The sequence below is a fragment of the Numida meleagris genome, chromosome 17, assembly GCF_002078875.1.
Source record: "Numida meleagris isolate 19003 breed g44 Domestic line chromosome 17, NumMel1.0, whole genome shotgun sequence".
In the NCBI taxonomy this organism is placed as follows: domain Eukaryota; kingdom Metazoa; phylum Chordata; class Aves; order Galliformes; family Numididae; genus Numida; species Numida meleagris.
In genome coordinates this window covers 3,683,288-3,705,384 of record NC_034425.1, presented here as the reverse complement: position 1 = coordinate 3,705,384, position 22,097 = coordinate 3,683,288, and the positions used below count along the sequence as shown (strand labels likewise).

Here is a 22,097-nt window from a genome sequence, read left to right as displayed (position 1 = left end):
GGGGGGGGGAGGGGGGTAGACCTCCCTGCGGCTGCAAGGACAGCGGTTGGGCATCCTCATGCTGCAGGGGGACGGTTTGCTGCAACCCACAAAAAGAGGGGGGACAGAAAAAGCGCACGCACCCCCAGCACCCGGAGCAGCTCCTGGGAAAAGAGCGTGCAGCCCCCCCACACGCCATTCGGCTTCTCTCAAGCCTCCCCTCCCCTTACCTTGCTCTCTTCCTCCTCCTCCTCCTGCTGCTGCTGCTGCTGCTCCCGGTGTTCGGCGGCAGGCGGCGGCTGGGGGATGCTCTCGGGGCTCCGTTCGGCCGCGGATCTCTGCTCAGCCACGGCCGCCTCCTTCTCCTTCTCTTCTTTCTCCTCCACCTTCTCCTTCTCCTTCCCCTCGTCGCCCGCCCCGACCTCCTCCACCGGCACCCGGCTCCCCTCTCCCCCCGGCCCCTCGGTCGCTCCCTGCGGCTCCGCTTCGCTCCCGGCGGCCGAGCCCGGCTCCGCTTTGCCCGGCTCCGCTTTGCCCGGCTCCTCTCTGCCCGGCTCCGGCTGCCGCTCCGCCGCCCGCTGCCCCTCGCCGCTCCGCAGCTTCACAAAGACGGAGGCGAGGACGATGGCCAGGACGGTGAAGAGCAGCGGGACGGCCAGGTACAGGTCCACGGCCACGTCCATGCTGCCGGAGCCCGAGTGCGCGGCCACCCGCTCGGCCTGCAGCGGGGCTGGGCAGGCTCTCAGCAGCCTTCACTCGGCGTCATCTCCCTCGGCCCTGCCCACAGCCCCGGCCCCTTCCCCTCCCCGCCCAGCCCCGAGCCTGCCCCACGGATGGGGGGGAACGCCGCTCCGGGCGGGACGGGCTCTTCGAGGGCGGGCTGGGGGGGCCAGCCGGGCTCCGTGCGACGCTCGATGTGCGCTCACACCTTGGTGGGAGCTGGCATCGCACGGGCAGGCTGTCCCCGGCATGGAGCATCGATGTCAAACCCCAGAGCATCGCCCCACTTGCTCCAGGAGCTGCAGGTGGTACCCAGGATAGCAGGACGGTAACCATGGCAACCAGGAGGTACCTGGGAGCTGCGGGTGGTACCCAGCATAGTCAGGTGGTAACCACGGCAACCAGGTGACAACCACGGTACCGAGGCGATATCCTTGGAACACTTGATCCCTGTCTTGGGTACACAGCGGTGGATGGCACCAACCGTTGTCACCGCCATCAGGTGAATGGGTGCCGAGAGTGTCAGGGTTACAGGAGTAACACAGCGAGGTGCACCGAGGGACTGCAAACAGCAGTGCCCAAGGACTGGGCAGCTCGGAGCCGGCACAAGCCCGGCCAGGGGCTGCCGCCCAGCCCTGCCCCCCCCCGGAGGATTAGCCACCGCTCCACGAAGCGCTCTGAGATCAGAAGACCTAAACTACGCCGGGGTAAAGGCAGCGCCGAGCTCTCTGCACGCAGTGGGAGCAGACACGGGAGCGTGCCCGCAGCGCTTCCACAAGGGAAAAGGCTTCGCAGAGCTCTCTGGGAGCAGAATATTTGTATTGACCAGCTGAAAACAAAAGAAAGACGGATTAAAGCCCCGGGGCGGGAGGAAGGAAGCGGGGGCCATGATCCTCGCTGCCTCGTGTCCTTATTGGTAATCCTATCAAGCGACTGTTTGCGTATGGATCATTGTATTCTTAGTAACAATCGGCCACGCTGCTTATCTTCCCCTTACCTCCCCCTCTGCCTTTTGTGGGCTCTGAGCATCGGAGCGGCCCTGGAGCTCAGCACCGGGCAGCAGCTGTGCGCAGCGCAGTGGTTGGGCTCAGCACCCTGCTGGGGGCACTGGGTCCTTTCCAAACGCGTTCTTAAGCTCAAACTTCCGCGCACGCCTGACTTGCCAGAGGGAGGTGACACAGAAGCACGAGGCACGCAGCAGCGGCCCTGGCCCCGCACAAAGGAGCATCGACAGGACCAGAGCAGGAGCAAAGAGCCCCAGGCCGAGGCCGTGTGCCAGGATGGGTGCCGGAACCATCACCAACCAGGACATCCCGCTTTCCTTCACCAGCACTGCGCTCCCACTGCCCTAGCTCGGAGGCCGTTGCCACGCACAGGAACCCAGGGCCGAAATCGAGCGCCCGGAGCGGGATGGAGCGCTGCGGCCGAACCGGGACCGCGCTGCCCTCTCCCGGGAGGAGCCCCGCGCTGCAGCAGCGCACGGCTGTGTAAGGGCCGCGCACAAAAGCCGCTTTGACGCAGCCCCCGGTGTGTGTGTGTTGGGGGGGGAGGAGGGGGGGGGCAGGGGCAGCTGCAAGAGCTCTGCCGACAAAGGAGGATTGAGGAGGGAGCGGTGATAACCGCTCGGGCAGCATCGCCCCTCCGCTGTAACGGGCTGAGCACAACGGGCAGCTCCCCGGGAGCGCCGAGGCAGCAGCGGGGTGGTGATGGATGTGCCCGGCCCAGCTGAAAGGGGATGCTACTGAAGACAGGACCAAGAGCTTGTCTGCGTGCCTTCACCCGCTGCCAGGCCCCTGCAGAACTGCATGGGCTGGAAGGGACCTCTAGAGATGATCGAGTCCAACCCCCCTGCAAAGCGGGCTCCCTGCTTCACATCAGCGCACCCCCCCCAGCCTCTGCTCTCCCCCCCCAGCCACGTGGCGCTGGGTGCCCCGCAGCACGGAGCGGCTCAGCGCGCTGCTGTCCGCGTGCAAATCAAGCGTTAGGTCACAACCGTCACAAGAAGGAAGACGGGTAAACGAGAATGAACCGAGTCCTAACGACAAGGGCAGGGCGGCGCTGAAGGAGGCGCCGGCGATATCCGCGCACGGGGAAGAACGATGGGATCGACGATGGAATCGTGCTCCGGCCGGCAGCACACGGCATCACCTCTCCTAAAGACAATTCCACAGCTCCGGGCTGCTCCCAGCCGCCAGAACTCACACACCGCATCTTGTAAACGCCCAGCAGGGAGGAGCCCAGGGAGCCCAGGGCTCAGTGACGGCGCAGGGCACCGCAAAGCAGACAGAACCGTCCGCAGCTCACACCCAGCCCGCGGGGAGAGCGCTCAGCCCAGCGCTCGGAAAGGGGAAGCCCAGAGGACTATGCAGAAATGAAAACCCTCGCTGTTTGCTGGCACAAAACCACCGGCTCTTCAACGCGCTCCGTTCTGCGATCTGTTTCCATCAATGTGCCAGGAGCCCGCAGGCTGCTGCTGATTTACCTCCAGCTCCTGGTTCCAGCGAAGCTCAGCCACGCAATGTCCTCGTCCCACTGCACCGCACGGCTCCCCGGGGCATCCCGCAGCACGACCGGAGCTCAGGGAAGAGGGGTGTACCTGCGGGTCGTAACTACAAAGGGTATTAAAGGAAAAAAAAAAAAAAAAAAGCTAGCAACAGGAGAATGCAAAATAATTGATTTTATTTAAAATAAAAAGCAAAACCACAATCATTCAAACGAGACGATGAAGAGTATCCCAGCTCTGCTGGATAAAAGCAGCTGATGGCAGTGGCGGGGCTGGGGGCTGGCACAGACTGCTGCATGGATCTGCACGCTTTTTCCTTCCCCCCTTAAGAAGGGGAATGCCCAAATCCTTGTTACAATATGTATTTCTATTGCATTAGCCCACACGGGCATTTCGGCTCATTCAGGCAGCAGTCTTGCTTTCTGCCCCACGATGGCTGGGGATTCGAGGAGGAAAAGGCTCCAGGTTTGCTATAAAAGAGGTTGCTGTCTTCCTTCCAAGCACGTGGAGAGGCTTCATGTAACTGAGAAGACAAAGCGGAGCCAGCCCATCCAAGCTGGAAAGGGGAGGGAGGTTTGTGTGCCAGCGCCTCCTCAGCATCACCTGCCCCGAGCACTTGTGCAGCAGCAGGTGCTGAGCAATGGCCGCGGCTCTGAGCCCGCGGCTCTGAGGGGGATTCATTTACACCCAAACCCTCAGAGCAGACCAGCCTGCATTGGGGACCTGAGCTCCCAGCTCCCTTCCCTTTGGCAAGAGCAGGCACAACAGCATCACGTGTCCGGGAAGCCCAGTTCCAACCAGCACGGAGCAGGCTGAGCGTGGGGGCTGAGGCAGAGCAGTGCTGCGCTGCAGGGCTCGGAGAAACGAGGGGCTCGCTGGGTCTGCTACATCCATGGCTCTACAGTACGCGGAAGCAGTGGGGTTAGGAGGGGCATCGATGCTGCAAGGAGCACAAGTCTGGAGAAGTGAGAGCACACGGGAGCTCCCCAGCCAGGCTCCCACACGCACGGATCGAGGCACAATGGGAGCAGCTCATAACGTGATGCTCTGGCACGGAAGGGGCCTGGGGAACATCCCCTTCCTCCTGTAAGGCCAGCGAGGCCGACGCCCTGATAAGAGTTAACTTATCCAGTTCATTTGTTAGTATTTTTAAATCCTGATCTAGCGAAATAGCAGAACCTCCTGCTTAGAGCAAGTGACGAAATGCCAAATGTTAAATCCTGGCCGGACAAAAAGCCTCATTCTGCCTCCATTTACGTACCACACAGCAGTTCTGGAAGGCCCACCAGAGAACACCACGTGGCCAAAAGTGCTGCACAACATCCCGAATGTTGCTGCTAGGAAAAGCTAACGCCTGGTTAGGAAGCCTCAGCTCACTCAGTGTTTCTGGAACACACTTGGGAGAAGGATGTCAGAGCATCTTACACAGTAATCACATTTCAGCCTCACAACACCCCTGTGAGGTAGGTATTTCCCCATCTTAACAAAGGCAGAAGCTCACCAACTTGGCTGAGGCAAGAGCCTGGGGGAGGAAGAACTGGAGATGCCAGGAGTGTCAGTTCCCAGGCAGCTGATGCAGACACACCTCTGCTTCCTATCACAGAGCGCTCGTGGAGAAGTCAGCGCGGTGCTGCAGGAATCACGATGCTCGTGGTTCACTTCCGTAAGGGACGTCTCATGAACGCAGCCTTCAGATGGAAACTGCTTTATCTCACCCCACGGAGAGTTCATAGGCACGAAGGAACAGAACGCTCTGCACCGTGGGTCCTCCCTGCTGTGCTTCTGGTGGAGCAGGCACGGCTCTCCTGGCGCGGTGCTCGGCCTCCCAAGCATGCGTAAGATTTAAGATGGCAAAGCTGAACCGTGCACACCGAACACATCAGCAGGCTGCAGCGTGCACCATCTTCCTCACAAAGCAACCGGCCAGCAGCAAAGAGGGCAGGCAGCCTCCTCAAACACAGCACAGCTGCTATGAAGGGCTCCTCTCACCGTGACAGACATCAGGCTTCTGCAGCTTGGCAGAACTCCTGCCCCTCCGTTCTTCCACAGGCAGCAGCTGCAGCTCGCTCTCTCTGAGGACTACGTGGGTTGTGCAGAGTCCTGGGCCGTTCGATTGAGCAGGAAAAAAAAAAGGCAACCCTAGGCAGAAACACCAGTAGTTATGGAAGTTTTCTTCAAGTGAAGTAATCTTCTGGAATAATCTGCAGCGCTCTATAGAGTGGGCATGTCCGTGTTCACTTACATGTGGCTACCATAGGAAATTCAGGAGTCTGGACAGCTAAGGAATACACCAACAAAGCTTCTCTCCCTCCTCACCAACACACTGCTCCTACATGAACTGACTGGTACAGGAGTTTCAGAAGCTGAGTTCCTGACTAATGTAGTTCGGGTTCCCTTGCACAACAGGACACAGCCCAATCTCCAAGAGGGAGAGAGTGTTAAAACAGGAAAGAGACAGGGTTCAAATAAATAAAATCCAGACAACGTTCCGGCTTCCATCAAACCCAGCAGATACAACAGAAGTCACAGTTAAGGCTGCCAATCTGCTTTTTAATTCAGCTACCAGTTCTGGGCGTTATTGCAGGATTAGTACACGCACACCACTTCTGCTTCCAACCTCCCTCTCTCAAAGAAGAACGGCTGATGTGAGATGGAATGCCACCTCCTGGGCCTCAGGAGAGCACTCAAGGAAGCATCCCAACACAGCCAGCTCCTGGCTGCACTGTGCAGGTAGAATAGAAGCACTGCTTCCTTGCAGCACGCCTCCAGCAGCACAGACCTCTTTGCTGACACTACCAGCACAAGCCCCTGCGAAAGGAACAGCAGATCCTACAGATCCCTTGGGGATGAGAGCTTTACCCGCCATAATACAAATGCACCTACACAGACTTAAAACATCACATTTCATTTTTATAAAGCATCCAACATCGATATGCCCCCCTCCCAGTCCTTTAAAATTGGCACTGTATGTTCTATAAATTTCGGAACCCACGGCCTCAAAGAAAAGCCATTTACACACGTGAACCGCACTGGCCTGAACAAGTCCACGGCCCCACAACTGCTCAGTACTTAAAGCCCAGCAACCGTTGTTGCTATGTAAGAGTCAGACTTTGTCAGTTGCTGCCCAGTGCTAAGCATCACACCTACACCTAAAGGAGTGTCATTACTGGCAAATGCTGACTTTCCCCCATGTTTTTTTTGCTGTGCAAGAAACTCCAGGACTCTCTGGCTCCATCGAGATTCCTACGGCAAGGTGCTAGTGCATCTTTGTTACTACGCAGAGCAGAAGTAAATGGATCGTGGCTGGTTAACAGGATGCACTTCAGATGCGTACGTGCAGGATAAGACCACAGAAGATGCTTCAGGTAGGTGGTCACCCCCACTGAAGTTGCTTCAGTGCTTGGAGCATTCATCCCACCTCCGCTGCCTGAAACCGGTGCGAGATCCGCTGACATTCGCTGGGCCAGGAGGGCTGGTGTTCCTTTCCTCAAGTGTACAGGACAACATGTAAACATATGACAGTGTCAAAGCAAGGCAGGTTTCCAGATTTACCTGCTGGTTTTAAAAAGTTCTTTAAAAACTGACCGTTGTCTTCCTCGCCAGTTACACAAACCATTAAATACTTGGCATGTCCGTACCCAAAGATGGGTTATTAGTGCACTCACTCGGGGCGCAGAGGGGACAAAGCATTGCACGAGAAATGTAGTCGGGGCGTTCCCCTTTCAGTTAGTAAGGAGCCAACCTTCAACAGCACGTAATGAAGACTGATGTTGGGATCGAAGAAAAGTGACAAAAAAGGATTGTGAGGAGCAGGAGCAGAAGGGGGTAGCACAGAGCTGGCCGGCTGCTAGCGGAGCTCCGATCGGCAGCTGCCTCTGGGTGGGTGCTGTTATCTCTCAGGGGTAACTGCGGCCTCCACAAGATTCCCTAATCCTGTCAAAAAAAGGAACAACTGCCCATCATCAGCTGTAGCACTTCCCCTCAGCCTGGGCTGTAAGTCACAGCGTGCAGGCTAACTGGATGCTTACACTTCCCACCTTGCGCACACGAGGTAAGATTTGACGTTTAAAGCTGTTTCTATCAAGTAAATCATTGAACTGCTGGAGCCAAAATGCCACCCACCCTCACAGAGAGGAGCAACCAACACACAGGAAGGAGAACAGGGAATCGTGGACAGAGCTGGTTCTAGGCAAGGTGCTCATTTTTGCAAAATCTGAAGTGATCTGCACACAGGGGCTGGGTGTTTTACAGCTTTTTTTTTTTTTTTTTGTAACAGGGTCTGTGTTATGGTTTGTTGTATCCTGCTGCTCGTTGCCTGCCTGATGTCACAGCTGGCTGCTCCAAGGGTATTTGACAGTGCCTCAACCAGCTGACTCCTGCCAGTAGGAGAGCAATGTATCACAGCAGGTGAATAGCAATAGATACAGGAGAAAACTGGTCTTGAGGCAGCATCCTAACGAGCTCAGGCATAACACTGGCTATAGAACAGATATCTGGACTTTCCTGGGTAAATTCCTGCTGCACACCTTGTTCAGCAGATCACACACTATGTCACCACACCAAACGTGGAGCATCCCATAGCTCAGTAAAGGAACCACGCAGCTAATACAGCAGCGTTGGTTTACCAAACCATGAGGAATTTGCTTACACAATTTGGCAGGTCTCTTCTATACGAGAAAGAGAAATCTTCGTTTAGCAAAAACTCGTTTGTTCAGCCCTGCAGCACCACCTCCCAGTGACTTCCCATTTATAACCTAGCAACTCCAGAGAACTTCCACATTAATTTTATCCCAAACAATACACGTTCTTGGTTCTGCAGCGTTAATACTCTCTCCATCCAGCTTGAGCAATGAGAAGTTGGCATTCTTTCTTTCTTTCTTTTTTTTTTTAAAACAAAAGTAAACACAGACATCATAGATTTTGGTTGAATGTTGCCTTTAACAGACAAAGCAGTGCGGCAGACTGAAGTAATCCAGGCAGTAAGAAGAGAAAACATACAACTGCTTGAAGGTTTGGTTTGGACAAGACATCCAAATCTGAGCCTGGCCTGATCATTCCTCATCTCTAACTGCTCACTCTCTGTGTGCGCTCTCTAAAGATCACAGTTAAAATATTCTACCTCTCCCATTTAAAAAAAAATATATAAATATCTTCTCTATTAAAAATAGAACTAGGAAAGTAATTTAAAATTTATAACTTTCTTTTTTTCAATATTATGAATCTTAGTTTTCAGTTCAGAGTAATCAAAACCACTGGCCAACTGCTTCATGTTCTTATGGAATAATGCTCTCCATTCCTCTAGCCTGAGGAACTGCCCTATCTCAGCTCTGCCCTGTACTGTCTCCTCCTCGTTTTAATGGAAAGCAGTTGCCATCAGTCACCTGGAGGAGCTGCGCTCTTTGCTCACGCAGTCGTCCTGGGAAGTTGTATCACCATTCCCCATCATGCTGCACGTCCTCCTCTTTTTCCTCCGGTGCATCATCCCCTCTGTCTCGGAGCCAGAGTCACACTGAAGCATGGAGAGACGGAACCAGAATTCAGAGACACCTACAGAACTGTTTGTGCTCGTGGAATGCACCACAAAAGCTACCTCAGCAATTCTGAACAATCACACTTCAACACCAGCTCAGATTAAACACGTGAAATCCAATTTAAAGTAAATGATTAAAAGCCACAAACAAGCATATTTTAAGATTTGGTCACAGACTTAAGTAGGTTTGTGGCAAGACAACGGATGCGCCCATTCCGGCTCCCAGAAGCATCCAGGTTTTGTGTTTTAAGGGCAGGCAGCACTTTCTGAACCCTTGCACCACATCAGGCACTTAGAGCAGTCCCATGTTGTAAGGGATCACCTCCACTCTGCACCTCGTTTCCCCTCCCCATTTGAAAACCATCCAACTTGCCACCATTTTATACAAGCATGGCATGGTAGAACGAGAGACAGATTTATATATTAGATAAAAATAGACTAAAGACAAATTAATATAGTGATAGAGATGGATTTCAGCAAACAAAACCTTCTTGGACCACTGATTCATTCACCACGTCACCACTTTTTTTTTTTAATTGCTTTCCATTAATTTCTTGAATCTTAGCACACTGATTATGATTAAAGATGACACAATTGCGTACACAAAAAGTTGTAAGTACAGAATATGGATTCCCTACTACAGTAAAAGACAAGAAAAGACATTACCTCTGAATCAGAGTCGGAAGAGCTCGAACTTGAGGAACTGGAAGAATCACTAGAGCTATCAGAAGCAATGCCAGTAGATTCCTGCAGGTCAACTGAATCAGCCAGTGCTGCCAAGTCAGGATGCTCCTGCTTTAAGATCCTAAATACAGTTCAGATTTCAGCATCAGTCTTTGAACAGTTACACTACACGTAATCAGACAGTTTTATTGTTTTCTATAGGCAATATGAAAAGAAAGTGATTGAAACTCTTACCTGTACCACTTCCGGGACAGTTTGGGTCTCCCTCTCACCGTCTTGTGCCACACCACAGGGAAGTTGGTACAGCTGGCAAAGTTCTGTGTGATGGCGATCGTTGTGTCCAGATTGAGAACTACGTGCCACCAGCCACCTACAAACACAGCACCCGTGACCACTGCTGGCTACACAGCTGCAGGCACATTTGAGAACTGCCACGCATCTCTGTCCCATAGCGGAGCTGGAAACCAGACCTCGTCCCCCGAACCCAGGTGAGCCTCCCACCAGACCTTCTTTCCTCAGCCTTATTTCAGAATTCATTCCACTCCTCTGCAGGTTCTCGTTACAGAACGCTGCAAAATGCCCTGGCCAAATTATCCAGCTCACGAGCAGTACTGAGGATCTGAGCTGACAGCACTGGCTGCTGACAGCCTATTTAATAGCACGAGCCATTGTAACCCGGTCTGCACACAGACCCCCTCTGTCAAGCCAGAGAACACTTTCCACGCTGAATTAGCAAGGTTCTTGTGATTACAGACCAACCTTTCATTTAAAAATAGATGCAAATTGTTTCCCCGCACAGGCTAAGAATAGACAGCGATGTTCTTACCACCCACTTGTAACCTCAGAAAAAGGCTAAGGAAACAGTTTAATGGAAATTGACAGCTACAGAATCCTAACAGAAGCCACGCTGAGGAGTCACTACTGAGTGCCAAGACAGCCACAAGGCACCCCTCAGACATGAGATCAGCTGTGCTACAGAGACGCGGATGGAAGCTACGTGCCGTGATGCAAGATTCAGAGGTCAGACTCCAGGCTCTGAACTCACCCGTGCTACCCACTGGCCACCTCAACTCCCAGTTAGAGTGGGCACACGTATCAGAAAGGGGTTGTGCAACAAGGATGCCCTTCTCATCTTTCTTTGGCTTTTGATTTTGAGATTAAACCTAACCACAGCAAAGTGGGTGGAATGCGTCAGTGACTTTAAGTAGTTCTCTTCCTTCAGCCAAGAAAAATCCTCGTGCAGTCAGACTACCCAGGCTACAAAATTCACTGGTGAATACGCTGTGGTGTATATAAACTCAAACAGTTTTGGGGTCTGAGAGTTACTAATACTGAAATACTCCGCTTTATTTATTTATTTTTCCGCCTTTGATGCTTTCCTATTAAATTAATGTCGTTCAGGATCACACTCCTATGACTGTGAAACTCAAGACTCGTTTGTTTTGCCACCCGTACCGCATGCAATCCCACGCTACAGGCCATCTGCATGTCAGGACAGCCAGAAATAACCGAGCAGTGCAAAGAAAGCCCTTCTAAAACACCTCAGAGAAGTTTCTTTGGTGAAAGATGAGCCGTAACAAATCTGAAACACTCCCTCTTTCTAAGACACGTTAAAAACACCCTTCTCTCCGCCACATTTGCTCTCTGGAGAGGTTTCTACGTACCTGGTACAAAAACAGTCTCGCCTGGCTTCTGCAAGATTTCCAGGGGTTTGAATTCGGGGGGCCAGGTGGGAAGCTGCGTCCTGGGATATATGACGTTGAACCACGTGATAGCTTCATCCTGCTGGTTCCCTCCCTCCTCCCGTGTCACTTTGATCAGCTCCCTGGGAGTGCTGGTGGGGAACAGGCACCAACGCTTGTGTCCCTGGACTAAGGCGTTCCACGCGCTCGTTCCCAAGGGGTCGATGTGAATTCCTGTCCCAGAACGAGGCGGGCCCATCACAAACCACCTGCATGGCAGGAAAAATCCCTTCAGTCACAGAGCAAGCAAGCAGCTGCTTTCTCATTTCTTCACACATAGATCGACAGTTATAGCTGTTCATTTGTCATCTGGTTAGAAACCAAGGTAGTCACCTCGATTCCTTTCTCCGTTCATCTTCGTGAGATTGTTAGGCTCGTACTACAGCAAATGATGGGATGTGGATTTAACCTAAAAACCAACATGAACTGTGACAGGAAGGACCGTGAGCCAAGACAGCGAGGACAGCTCTTCAAAATGAAACGCAGCTATGAAACAGAAACAGTTCTTCAACAAAATACATACTGACCTCAGGGTCGAAGTGTTCCTATTTTTGCAGCAATGTTTATGAACGTGACAAAGTCACAGTGGTCTGCACCAGGGCTCTTACCATGCAGGAGGATTCTCCTAATTGCCTGTTTTTCTAAAACTTGCAACTCATAAATGGAACCAAGAAGCAAAGAACAATGAGGAACAAACAGAAGGCAACACAAGTAAGGAGTAGAGTGAAGTTATGCAACTTGGGCTCCCTTCTATGCCTTCTGTTCATCTACAACAGGCTTTTTATTCCAACATTCAACTAGATGGGGATTATCCTCTGTTCAAGATTTGGTGTGTATATTCTCACTCCCAATTTGTAAAGCTTGTCTCTCCTGATAGAGAAGTTTAGCTGCTACAGATATTTAAATGCAACAGCAACTTCACTTTGCTCCGCAGCAGCGCAAGAGCATTCTTACACCAGGTAAAACAGATTGAATCAGGCAGCTTATAGCCACAAAGGAAAAAAAAAAAAGACAATATTTGTTTAGAAGGAGGAAACTAAAGCACCATGAATCTGAGCCTTCTCCCACCAAGACCCCTCCACCGTGTGGCTGACAGGCACATGACACCCAGCATGAGGAGTTCAAGGGGTCAGAGAATATTCCAAGTCACAAAACTCTCCACCTCCCCTTTCCAACACAGGTGTAAATTAAGCTGGTTTCCAAGTATTGTTTGCTAGCTCCAATGACTAGACTTCACGTTTCATCATCAAGTTGTGCACTTCCTACTTTGAGAAGCAGCCATGAAAAACAAGATGTACACACCTTCATCCTAAGATTAGAAAGCGTAGCTCCTAGTTGAATTTTCAGTTAAGCTATTAAACTACAGAATCCTCTCCATCCACAGTTGTATTGTGATGAAAACTCCAGGAGGCAGCAGTGGTCCCCTATCGCATCACTCATCTCTCAGAAAAATGAGAGCAGCCTCCAACAAACCCACTTTTTCCAGAACAAAGTGCAAGAAGGCTACGATCACAAGCAAGGAGTTCAGCACATGCCTGTGGGCGTGGAGGATGCAGGGCAAAGAAATATCAGTGTGAGTCACAGCTAGATTATCTAATTTACTTGTAACTTTGATAAAGGATTCCTAGTTCTGTCAGTGTATTTCAGTTACTAGTGGAGACTTACAGAGACTACACCCGCTGTGCTTTTGCGTTTGATCACAGCATTGCAGGTACTTCTAAGAAGTTAATGGTAAAAAGGTTCTGCTACAACTCTGTAAAAATATCCTGAAAACACAATTGAGCTATTATTTGTTAGTACTTTATTCAATATTTGTCCTATTCCATTAAAGAAAAAAAAAAAAACAGAACAGAGCCTCACGTCACTCAAAGGGCAAGTCACTCTCTAGCAATTATCATGTGGCTGTAAAGACTTTAATTACATCTTATTCTCATAGCACTAGAAAGCATTGTATTAATGCAAATAGAATACACTTTTGTACCTAGGAGCCAATATATAAGGGTGCTGCATTTCATTTCAGGGATCAAATGCAATCTCCATCTACTTCAAATCAGATGAAAAAAAAAAAAGTTTGAAGACTACACAGATCCAAAAGGATTGTGCAATACCATCGTCATCTGAAGGGGAGCTAAGAAATAGTCTCCACACTTCAGAGTAATCTAGCTTAAGATCTTTACCTTAGAAGGACTGACTCATAATTAAATAAAACCCCATACTGTACAGAAGCCAGCAAAACCCAAGAGCAAGTCTTGAGGCATTTTGAATCTGAAAGCCAGAAGGCGTTTCACACACGGCAGGAAATTAATCTTCGTAACTTTCAAGCACTTGGCATTCACTTAAAACACAGAAGAAAAATTAAAAAGCAAACTGGTAACTAGACTGGGGACAGAATGAGAAATCTTGATGTACAAATCCGTTCTTCCCTTCTTCTGGGTTAAAGGCCTACACACATTTCAGAATAGCTAACACAGAACTACCGCTTTGTTTTACACAAAGCAATTTATTTTGGAATAACCAACGACATGGAAAATACCTTGTTTTATGCTGTTGCCAATGTACCGTACCTGTAAGGGGGCCTTCGTTTCTCCCCTGCATACTGAAACAGATCATCAGTGAAGAACTTGGGTACTTTGTAGTCCTCCAGGAGTTTCCTGCGCTTGGGATGCTCTCCATAACTGCTGTCAAAAATGTACAGTGGGCTGTCATCACGCGTGGTTTCCATGTACTCAATGTAGTATTTCATCTTCATCTTCACAGAATAACCATCATTGTCCTCCCCACATTTGAACTTCTGGTTCCTGTACTTGCGTTTCAGCCGTTCCAGAGTCCACTTCTCCTGGGCAGACCAGCCCACCTGGGCGTTCAGCAGGACTACGGGCTTGTACGGCTTTTCATAACGCTCAACAAACTCCTCCACCGTTAGCTGGAGTGCATCCGCCCTCTCCACATTATCCTGTGAAACCAAGAGGGGAACACAGAACAGATATTAGGACAAACGTCCCAGAGCCATGCTCTAAACCAGCGCAGAAGCACTCCACACTTGGGCTTTGCTCCATGCACCACGAGGGTATCAAAGTGCCTGCGTGTTATTTTAAGCTCCCTGAGGCTGCAGCCCTACTTCTTGCACCCTGCTCGCAGCATGCAGCAGTCACACCGCCCGGCTCAGGCTGCGTTTGGCACCGTCCCCAGCATGGCGAGGACAACCCTGTCCATACCCCCAGCTGCCACGCTCCCTTGGGTCCCTCAGCACCCAGGGAAGGTTCCAAGGGGTTTCTCCTCACCACGGATCCCCTCTTCCATGGCGTTCCAGGCCAGCACCCCTCGGAGGTGACATGGGCCTCTGCTCTGCTCTCCATGGAACACTTCACCCACACCCCTTCACCCCCTCAGCCTCACCCCGCTCTCCTCAGGATCTCCCTCCCCGTTGCCCCCCACTCCTCTCAGCTCCCCAGTTCTCCTCAGGCGGCCTCCCGCTCCTCCCAGAGCCCCCCAACCCCCCCAAGACCCCTTATTGCCCTCAGGGCCCCCCCATTCCGCTCAGCACCCGCACCTCCCCTCAGGCCTTCCGCTCCCCTCCGGCCCCCCCCGGCTTCTCTCTGTTCTCTCCCCTTCCCCTCAGCCTATCGCCCCTCTCACAAGCCTCAATTCCCCTCAGGGCTCCCCATTCTCCACAGCCCCTCCTAAGAGGCTCCCAATTCACCTCACACCTCCTCAACTGCCCTCAGACCCCCCATTCCTCTCAGCCCTCCCATTCCCCAGTACCCTCTTCCCTCCCCTCTCCTCCCCAGCCCCCACCCCTCAGGACCCCGCACCCCCCCCAGGCCGAGCCGCACCTTGCAGGCAGCGGGACTGAGCGGGAAGGTCTCGCAGTAGTTGTGACGGGTCCAGTCCAGCGAGTCCTTCAGCTCGGGCCGGGCGCTGCGCTTCGCCTCGCGGATCCGCTTCTTGCTCTTGTGATTCATGGCGGCACCAAGGACCCGCTGCACCCGACCCACGTCCCCGCTCCCCGGCCCCGCCGCACCTTCGAGAAATTTCACCCCCTTGCCGCCGCCGCCGCCGAAACCCCGCCCCCGCCGCGCTCCCATTGGCACTCCGCCCGGGCGCCTTCCGCCACGCTACGCCCGCCCCCCTGCGCTGATTGGTCAAAGCGGGGAAGCGGCGCGGCCGCCATGTTGGGAAGGGCGGTGCGACGGTCCCCAGGGACCCAGCGCGGGCACAGCGTGAGCACCGAGCGGCGCCCGGACGGCCCCGCGGCGCTCCGCGTGACGTCATACCAGGAGAAAGCTCTGATTGGCGGTCGGGGCCTGGCGCCACACGTTGCCGCCTGTGATTGGCCAGCTGAGAGGCGCGGGCATGGGGGAGCCGCGGCGGCGGTGCGCCGTGCGACGGTACCGCTTCGTGGGGGACACGGCGGGAGGAGAGGAGCGCGCGGTGCTGGCGCTGCGCATTCCCGAGGTACGGCCCGGAGCGGGGGAAGGGAAGGGCAGGGAGCGTCTGGGCACGGAGTCACAGCAGCACACCCGTGTGTTTCAGGTGCTGGACCCGCAGTATGGCATGTACGCGTGGCCCTGCGCCGTAGTGCTGGCTCAGTACGTGTGGTGGCACAGGAGAACCCTGCCCGGCCGCAGAGTGCTGGAGGTAACGTGCTCACTTCTCACTGTCACAGCCAGGCCCTCAGGTCTGTACCACAGCTCAGCCCTTCTTGTTCCAGGGCAGCTTGGGCAGAGGTAGCAGGGAACTGCAGGCTCACAAACACATAGAAACACGTTGTGCAGTTCATGCACTACCTGCCCTCATAGCACGAGCCCTGCTTCACTAAGTTCGGACATCTGCATATCTAACCCACCCTTCCGTGGAGGAACTACTTCCATTCAACTCCAGGGTGCACGTTCCCCGGCCCTCAGGGCTGGCAGGGCACACTGTGACCACACGGTATCCTGCCCTCTACCCTCCCAGCTTCCTCCTGTCATTTCAGATCGGTGCAGGTGTGAGCCTACCCGGAATAGTAGCTGCCAAGTGCGGTGCTCAGGTGATACTGTCCGACAGCGAGGAACTGCCCCAGTGCCTGGAAATCTCTCAGAAGAGCTGCTTGATGAACCACCTACCCCATGTACCCATCATAGGCATCACCTGGGGTCGGATATCTCCAGAGCTGCTCTCTCTTGCTCCTGTAGACATAATCTTAGGATCTGATGTCTTTTTTGACCCGAAAGGTACGTTAAATCTTTCAGGGACCTCTGACTTGAGACAAACTGCAAAGACTCAATTTACCAACATTGTTAAGAAAAAAACATTTCTATAGTGCTAGTTACTGAGCTTTTTATTCTTGCAGTAACTCTAGTGCTAAAGCTATCCTATCAATACCTCTGGAAGATAAGCAAATGGGAATGGAGCAATTAGCTGACTGCTTAAGGCCATGCTTTCGAGTCTCTCCCACAGATGCAGCTGGCCTTACATTGATTTTCAACTCGCATTTCTTATAAGCAGGCATGTTTAAATGTATTTAGAATCTAGAAACTAACCAAGATTGCTCAAATCTCCCCTCATCTATGCAGACTTTGAAGATATTTTAACTACAGTTTACTTCTTATTGGAAAAGAACCCGCATGCTCAGTTCTGGACTACTTACCAAGTCCGAAGGTAAATTTTTTTCCACATTTAAGACTCCAATCTTAAATCCTGTTTATTTATATTTAAGAATGTTAACTTCTCAGACACACACAAGTGTACTGATTCCAAAGCTACTCTCAAGATTGTGAATCAGGCTGGTCATAGCCAATAAATCCTAGGAATATCAGACAAAAACAGCTAACCACAGATTTATTGTTGACTAGAGAACCGTTACAAACTCAGTTTTGCAGGATGTCATATAAAAGTTTGGTGAGTCCCTGTTGAATCACTGCATAAGTTACAAACCTGGATTGCATTTTCACACACTGACCTGTTTCCTCCCCTCAGTGCTGACTGGTCTATTGAAGCTTTGCTCTACAAATGGAAACTGAAGAGCACCCACATTCCATTACATTCGTTCAGTGCAGACAAAGAACACTTGGCCAGCTCTTCTCTACCCAGCAGACACACAATTGAAATGATGATCATCTCACTAGCAAGATCAGATGGTACTTAAGTTTATTCCACTTGCCGGTTCCATTACAAAGGTTATACTTAATTTTAGCATGGATCTGCAGGAAACAGTCTGACTTACAGCAAACCTCACACGTGTGTTTTGGAAAGCAGATCCCCATAGCAGTACTTCTTAAAACATGCACTGTAAAAATAAAGCTGTTCATTTGTGTAACTAACTTTTGAGTAATCTGTCCTCTTTCCCAAAGACCAAGTAATGCTTCAGAGACCCATTTCCATTATGTAAGCCACTACACAACATAGCTTAACAACCTGACAATCCACAAGATCCAACCTGAATTCACAACTTCAGCTATGAAGAAAAGTTAACCACACTCTTTCAAGATAAAAAAAAGTATCCCTTAAGATTGGGATCCTAGTACTGAAGCTCTTTCCCAAAGGTTCTTATACAAAATCCAGCCCCTGTAATTGAATCTATGCAGACTACTGCTAGACACGCAGTCCTGGAACACAGAAACTCCTCAGTTTGTAGAAAAGCACTTTTAATCCCTGGTCAAGCCAGACTGCAAGTATTCAGATGTTTCCATTTCCATTTAACATACATGCATAAAGTTTACAAGGCATTACAATAACCCTTGACATGTGATGATTGACATTACAATCCATTTGGTATCCAAAAAAAAAAATCAAGAAATGAATGATCACTAAGATGAGCTACCATCAAGCAGCAGCCTGTTGAGTCAAAACAAGCACACAGCAAATGCAATTAGTACTGCTCAGTGTGTATCCTCCATTACATCCAACAGACCCAGTTTTGTGTTTATAGAGTCTGGTGTGCAATACTATTCATACAGCATTTGGGTTAGTCACAATACCAGCAAGTCTGCCCGTAGTAATTTAAAAGCAACCCCAGTGGATAAAATTAAGAAGCAGGAGAATGCATTCTGTTACTATATAGAAGTTAAACATTGACAGTATAATTGCAGAAATCTTTTCAAGCTAAAAATAAGCTGACTCAGACATTAAGTTGAGAAAAGTTAACACAGAAAAATGTTTAATATTAACTACAGAGACAGTGGGTATAGTACAAGATGTCTTAAGCAAAAGATACACCAATCAGTACTTACAGAGGAATGAACCATTTCTTTCTTAACATTACATTTCTCAAATATAAGTTCATATATGCATGTTGGCAAGATTTACCATTCTGGAAAAAATAAGGTGTGTATACCATCAGCTAGATGTGCTCACTGTATGCTCCGTTATTTTTATGCAAGGCCCGGGTGATTGGAAGTGCAGTTGTCAGGCATTTTAATTAACTGGACAGCCATTTGTTTCTGCACGACAAGGCATCGTTACACAGGAGCAATCAGGAGAAAACAGGAAACAGCCAAGCACTCTGCACTGCAACACGCCACCTTAACAGCTAACCAGCATTACTCAACTGCTACACAACTGCGCCTAGTGCACAAAAATACATAAGAGAAGAGATTAGAATTGAGTCTGATAAAAACAATCCTTTCAAATATCAACTGTCACCTGAAAAGATTTCTACCAATTTGAAGATACTATTTGAATTCAAAGTAAAAAAGCATTTACAGTAAATTTCAAATTGAAGCTTTTCAGAATTTTATTTAAGGAATGAAGACAAAAATTGAGAATACTTTTTGACAGCTACTCAGCATATAAGAGCTGCATTATTTCCTCAGTATGAAACTTGAGGCAGCAAGTTACCATCTGTTTAATTTCAAATGAAAGTCAGCACTATATAAACAGAAATGAAGTTTTACCTCAAATATCCAAGCCAATAATGAAATCGGTAGTCGTTCACTTCACTAAATTACAAGAAATTTGAATAACAGCAACAAAATGGCACATAAAATGTAAAATCTGCCACTTGAGGCGCAACTTAAACAAGTAAAAAGTTAGACAAAATGTTACAAAATAACCTTTTCAACAGCTGGTTGCTCATGCCAGGGGTCTCTCCAATGGACTGTAGACTCAAGCGATCCTTTCCCCCCAAAGGCGTCCTTTATGTAGATTCTCATTTATCTGATGCATCTAGATTTGAAGAAAGAAAAATTCAGCTAGGTTTCTATCTCGTTTCTTCTCCGCTGCGTGGATGACTTCAGGTATTATTTCTAGTTGTGTTTCAACTGGCTTTGCCTAATTTCTTAAAAGTTTTGGGCATTACCATGGTGTTCCACCTCCCCCCATGTGTTGTTTTTAATTCAGAGGCCAAATGTAAAGTTCTGTGAAAGGATTTTGTTACAAGGAATAAACGCCAGGCTGCCCATCAAACCACTTTTAACTTGAATTCAGCCTGTTCCACAATCAATTATTGAAAGTTTAATTAAAGTTATAAAACTAATACTTCTTGTTAAAGGCTTAACTAAACTAATTAACGGTCAAAACAAAGTGTCACTAGTTGCTACAATTATCTACCTTCAGAGCTAGCTTAGGCCCTTTCCTTTTAAAAAAGAGGACCAAACAGTTTGAATGGGTTAAAGACACACTATCCTTTCCCCACCCAGTGTTATCCTTAGGAGCCTCTTCAGGTTGACAACTTGAGGAAAAACTAGTTTCCGCAGTTTTTTCATTGCAACGAATTTGCCACTTTGCTAGAACAGTTACCTCCAGTCAGTACAACGGCCACTGAACCGATCTTCCATTCCATTATAAAAGGATAGTGTATCTTTAACATTTAAAGACAAACCTGCTCCAATACACGCCCACAGAAACTGGTCCCTGGAGGATCAGCCAAATCAGTTAAAATCTGCAATACTGGCCAATATTCTTTTAGCAAACAGGAGACCGCAGCTTTAAAGGGGAAAATGCAGATGTTGGATAAATACAGTAAGAAATAGTCATTTTCATCATAGGTTGTGTCTCATACAATATTTTAATAAAAACCAAACCATTAATCTCTCAACAAAACATGAAAATTTTCTGTGCAGAAAGCCCTTCGGTATTAATTTCCCTAAACCGATAACCAAAAAGCACTGCTCAAGAAAAAAAAAACAACAAACAGCTAACAACGTGCCCCACTAGGATCCACTTGGTTCAAGCTATTAATACTACGAACTACCCAACACCCCGCTTAAGTGCTACAATAAAGTAACATGCAAGGTGTGCTGATCCCGAGGTACATTACCATTTTCCTAGGAGGACACAGCTCCTTCCTCTTCCGGAGACTTGGGAGGGCTCTTAGACCTGGATCTGGAGTTGGATTCCCTCTTTGAAGCAGGTGGAGGGCTCCTAGATCTGGACCGAGATCTTGACCTGGACCGAGATCTGGAGACAGATGAGGACTTTGACTTGGATCTCCTGGCGGATCTGGACTTCGAGGTGGAGCGAGACCGGGAGCGTGTGCGAGAGCGGGATTTGGACCGGCTGTAACGAGATCGGCTGCGGGACCGAGAGCGGCTCCTGCTTCTCGATCGGCTGCGGCGGCGTCTCCTCGGGCTAAAACGAAAAAGGAGCGGGAGGAAAAAAAAAAAGCGTTAGAAGAGGAACGCAGGCGGTGCAACGGTCCGCACTACTACTCCGGGACAGGGAGGGCGGAATGGGCCCCACGTGGGCGAGAAAATGAGCATTAAGAGGGCGCCATTGTTCAGAGCGAGTGGCCGGGGGCTAGGGCTGCTGCGGGACAACTCCACGTGCTTCCACGGCTCCCTGCCCGCCCAGAAACACCCTCGGAAAGCTAAAAACAGACAAGCGGCTGCGCCGTGCGAGCGGAGCCCGTCTCCCTCCTCCTCCTCTCCGAGCACTCACCTGCGGCTGCGACGGCCGTAACCGCTGCTCCCGTAGCGGCGGGGCGGAGGGCCGCGGCGGCTGTGGTGAGAGTCTGGGGGGCGGCCGTAGCGGGCCATCTGCACGCGGAGCTCGCGGCCATCCAGCACGGCCCCGTCCATGGCGTCCATCGCGTCTTCGGCGTCGCGTTTGTCGTGAAAACGGACGAAAGCGAACCCGCGGCTCTCCTTGGTGTAGCGGTCCCGGGGGATGTAGACGTCGCCCACGCGGCCGTACTTCTCGAAAACCCTCCGGAGCGTGTCCGGGGACGTCCGGTAGGTCAGGTTGTCTACCTTGAGGGACGTCATGCCCTCCACGTCTGGCGGAGGGCGCCCGTAGCTCATGGCGGGCGGTAGCCCCCCAAGGGGCGGCGGCGGCTAAGGAGAAGAAACCCGAGGAAAGGGAGGCGAATTTGGAGGCGGCGCGGCCCGGAGCGGGAAGCGCCTCAAACGGGAGGAGGAGCGCCGGAGCGGAGGCCGCGCAGAGTCCAGAAAGGAGGAGAGCTACAGGGCATAGGGAAAAGCCGCAGGATCCTTGCCGGGGAGGGAAGGAGCAGGCACCCACCTTCGGGCTCTGAGAAAAGGACGAGGCCTAAGGCCGCAACGGAGACGCAGCGCTGAGACCACCTGCCCTGCCCGCGGCCGCGAGGAAATGAGCGGGGCGCCGCCCGCGCGCGCCTACTTAACGCCACAAAATGGCCGCCGCTGCCCCGGAAGTGAAAGCGCTGCTGGCGCGCGCGGCGGGGCTCGGGGGCCGCGGGCCGGAAGTGAGGACGTAGCGTTTAGCACAGCTTTTTTTTTTTAATTCCTGACCGCGGTTCTCGGCGGCGGCTTGGCAGGTTGTGTGGTACATAGGTATCTAAATTAACGGCTTGAGCTCGCTTAAAAGTGACCGTTGAGGCGGCTCTGCCGTGACCCGGAAGCGATCGGCGGAGGCGGGGGAAATTTTGAACACCATATGTTGAAAACGGCAAAAAAAAAAACACAAAAAACCCCAGGCAAACCGAAAAAAAAAAAAAACCCAAACAACTGAAACAACCCGAGGGCTGCGTGTTCTGGGGGGG

General features: G+C 50.9%; 4 protein-coding genes across 13 annotated transcripts in view; 1 reads left to right on the top strand and 3 right to left on the bottom strand.

Moving 5' to 3' along the window:
- MXRA7 (matrix remodeling associated 7) overlaps positions 1-772 on the bottom strand; it is a 20,709-nt gene extending 19,937 nt beyond the window's left edge. The window contains exon 1 of one of the 3 annotated variants that reach the window (XM_021415028.1): positions 210-772. In XM_021415028.1, the coding sequence (XP_021270703.1) occupies positions 210-662 (453 nt within the window). In that variant the 5' untranslated portion in view covers positions 663-772. The remainder of the gene's footprint in view (positions 1-209) is intronic. The other 2 variants (XM_021415031.1, XM_021415030.1) reach the window with 2 other exon arrangements.
- On the bottom strand, positions 3,359-15,233 carry JMJD6 (arginine demethylase and lysine hydroxylase). Its single transcript, XM_021415023.1, has 7 exons — positions 14,992-15,233; positions 13,723-14,111; positions 11,081-11,367; positions 9,651-9,786; positions 9,399-9,537; positions 8,584-8,711; positions 3,359-7,135 (listed from the first exon to the last, which is right to left on the bottom strand). The coding sequence occupies exons 1-7, from the start codon at positions 15,118-15,120 to the stop codon at positions 7,099-7,101; spliced, it is 1,245 nt and encodes a 414-aa protein (XP_021270698.1). The 5' UTR covers positions 15,121-15,233; the 3' UTR covers positions 3,359-7,098.
- METTL23 (methyltransferase like 23) lies at positions 15,330-17,460 on the top strand. Its single transcript, XM_021415032.1, has 5 exons — positions 15,330-15,613; positions 15,692-15,796; positions 16,134-16,371; positions 16,714-16,798; positions 17,117-17,460. Exons 1-5 carry the CDS (start codon positions 15,512-15,514, stop codon positions 17,283-17,285), a joined length of 699 nt encoding a protein of 232 aa, XP_021270707.1. The 5' UTR covers positions 15,330-15,511; the 3' UTR covers positions 17,286-17,460.
- On the bottom strand, positions 17,768-21,758 carry SRSF2 (serine and arginine rich splicing factor 2). Of its 8 annotated transcripts, none has more exons than XR_002443869.1 (5): positions 21,599-21,758; positions 21,017-21,411; positions 19,959-20,707; positions 19,192-19,303; positions 17,768-18,703 (listed from the first exon to the last, which is right to left on the bottom strand). XR_002443869.1 is itself a non-coding variant. In XM_021415034.1 (4 exons), exons 2-3 carry the CDS (start codon positions 21,376-21,378, stop codon positions 20,404-20,406), a joined length of 666 nt encoding a protein of 221 aa, XP_021270709.1. In that variant the 5' UTR covers positions 21,379-21,411; positions 21,599-21,758; the 3' UTR covers positions 17,768-20,062; positions 20,397-20,403. The 8 variants fall into 8 exon arrangements, 3 of the variants coding, with proteins under 3 accessions (XP_021270709.1, XP_021270710.1, XP_021270708.1); XR_002443870.1 differs by having other exon boundaries at positions 17,768-19,303; positions 19,959-20,062; positions 20,397-20,707; XR_002443871.1 differs by having other exon boundaries at positions 20,397-20,707.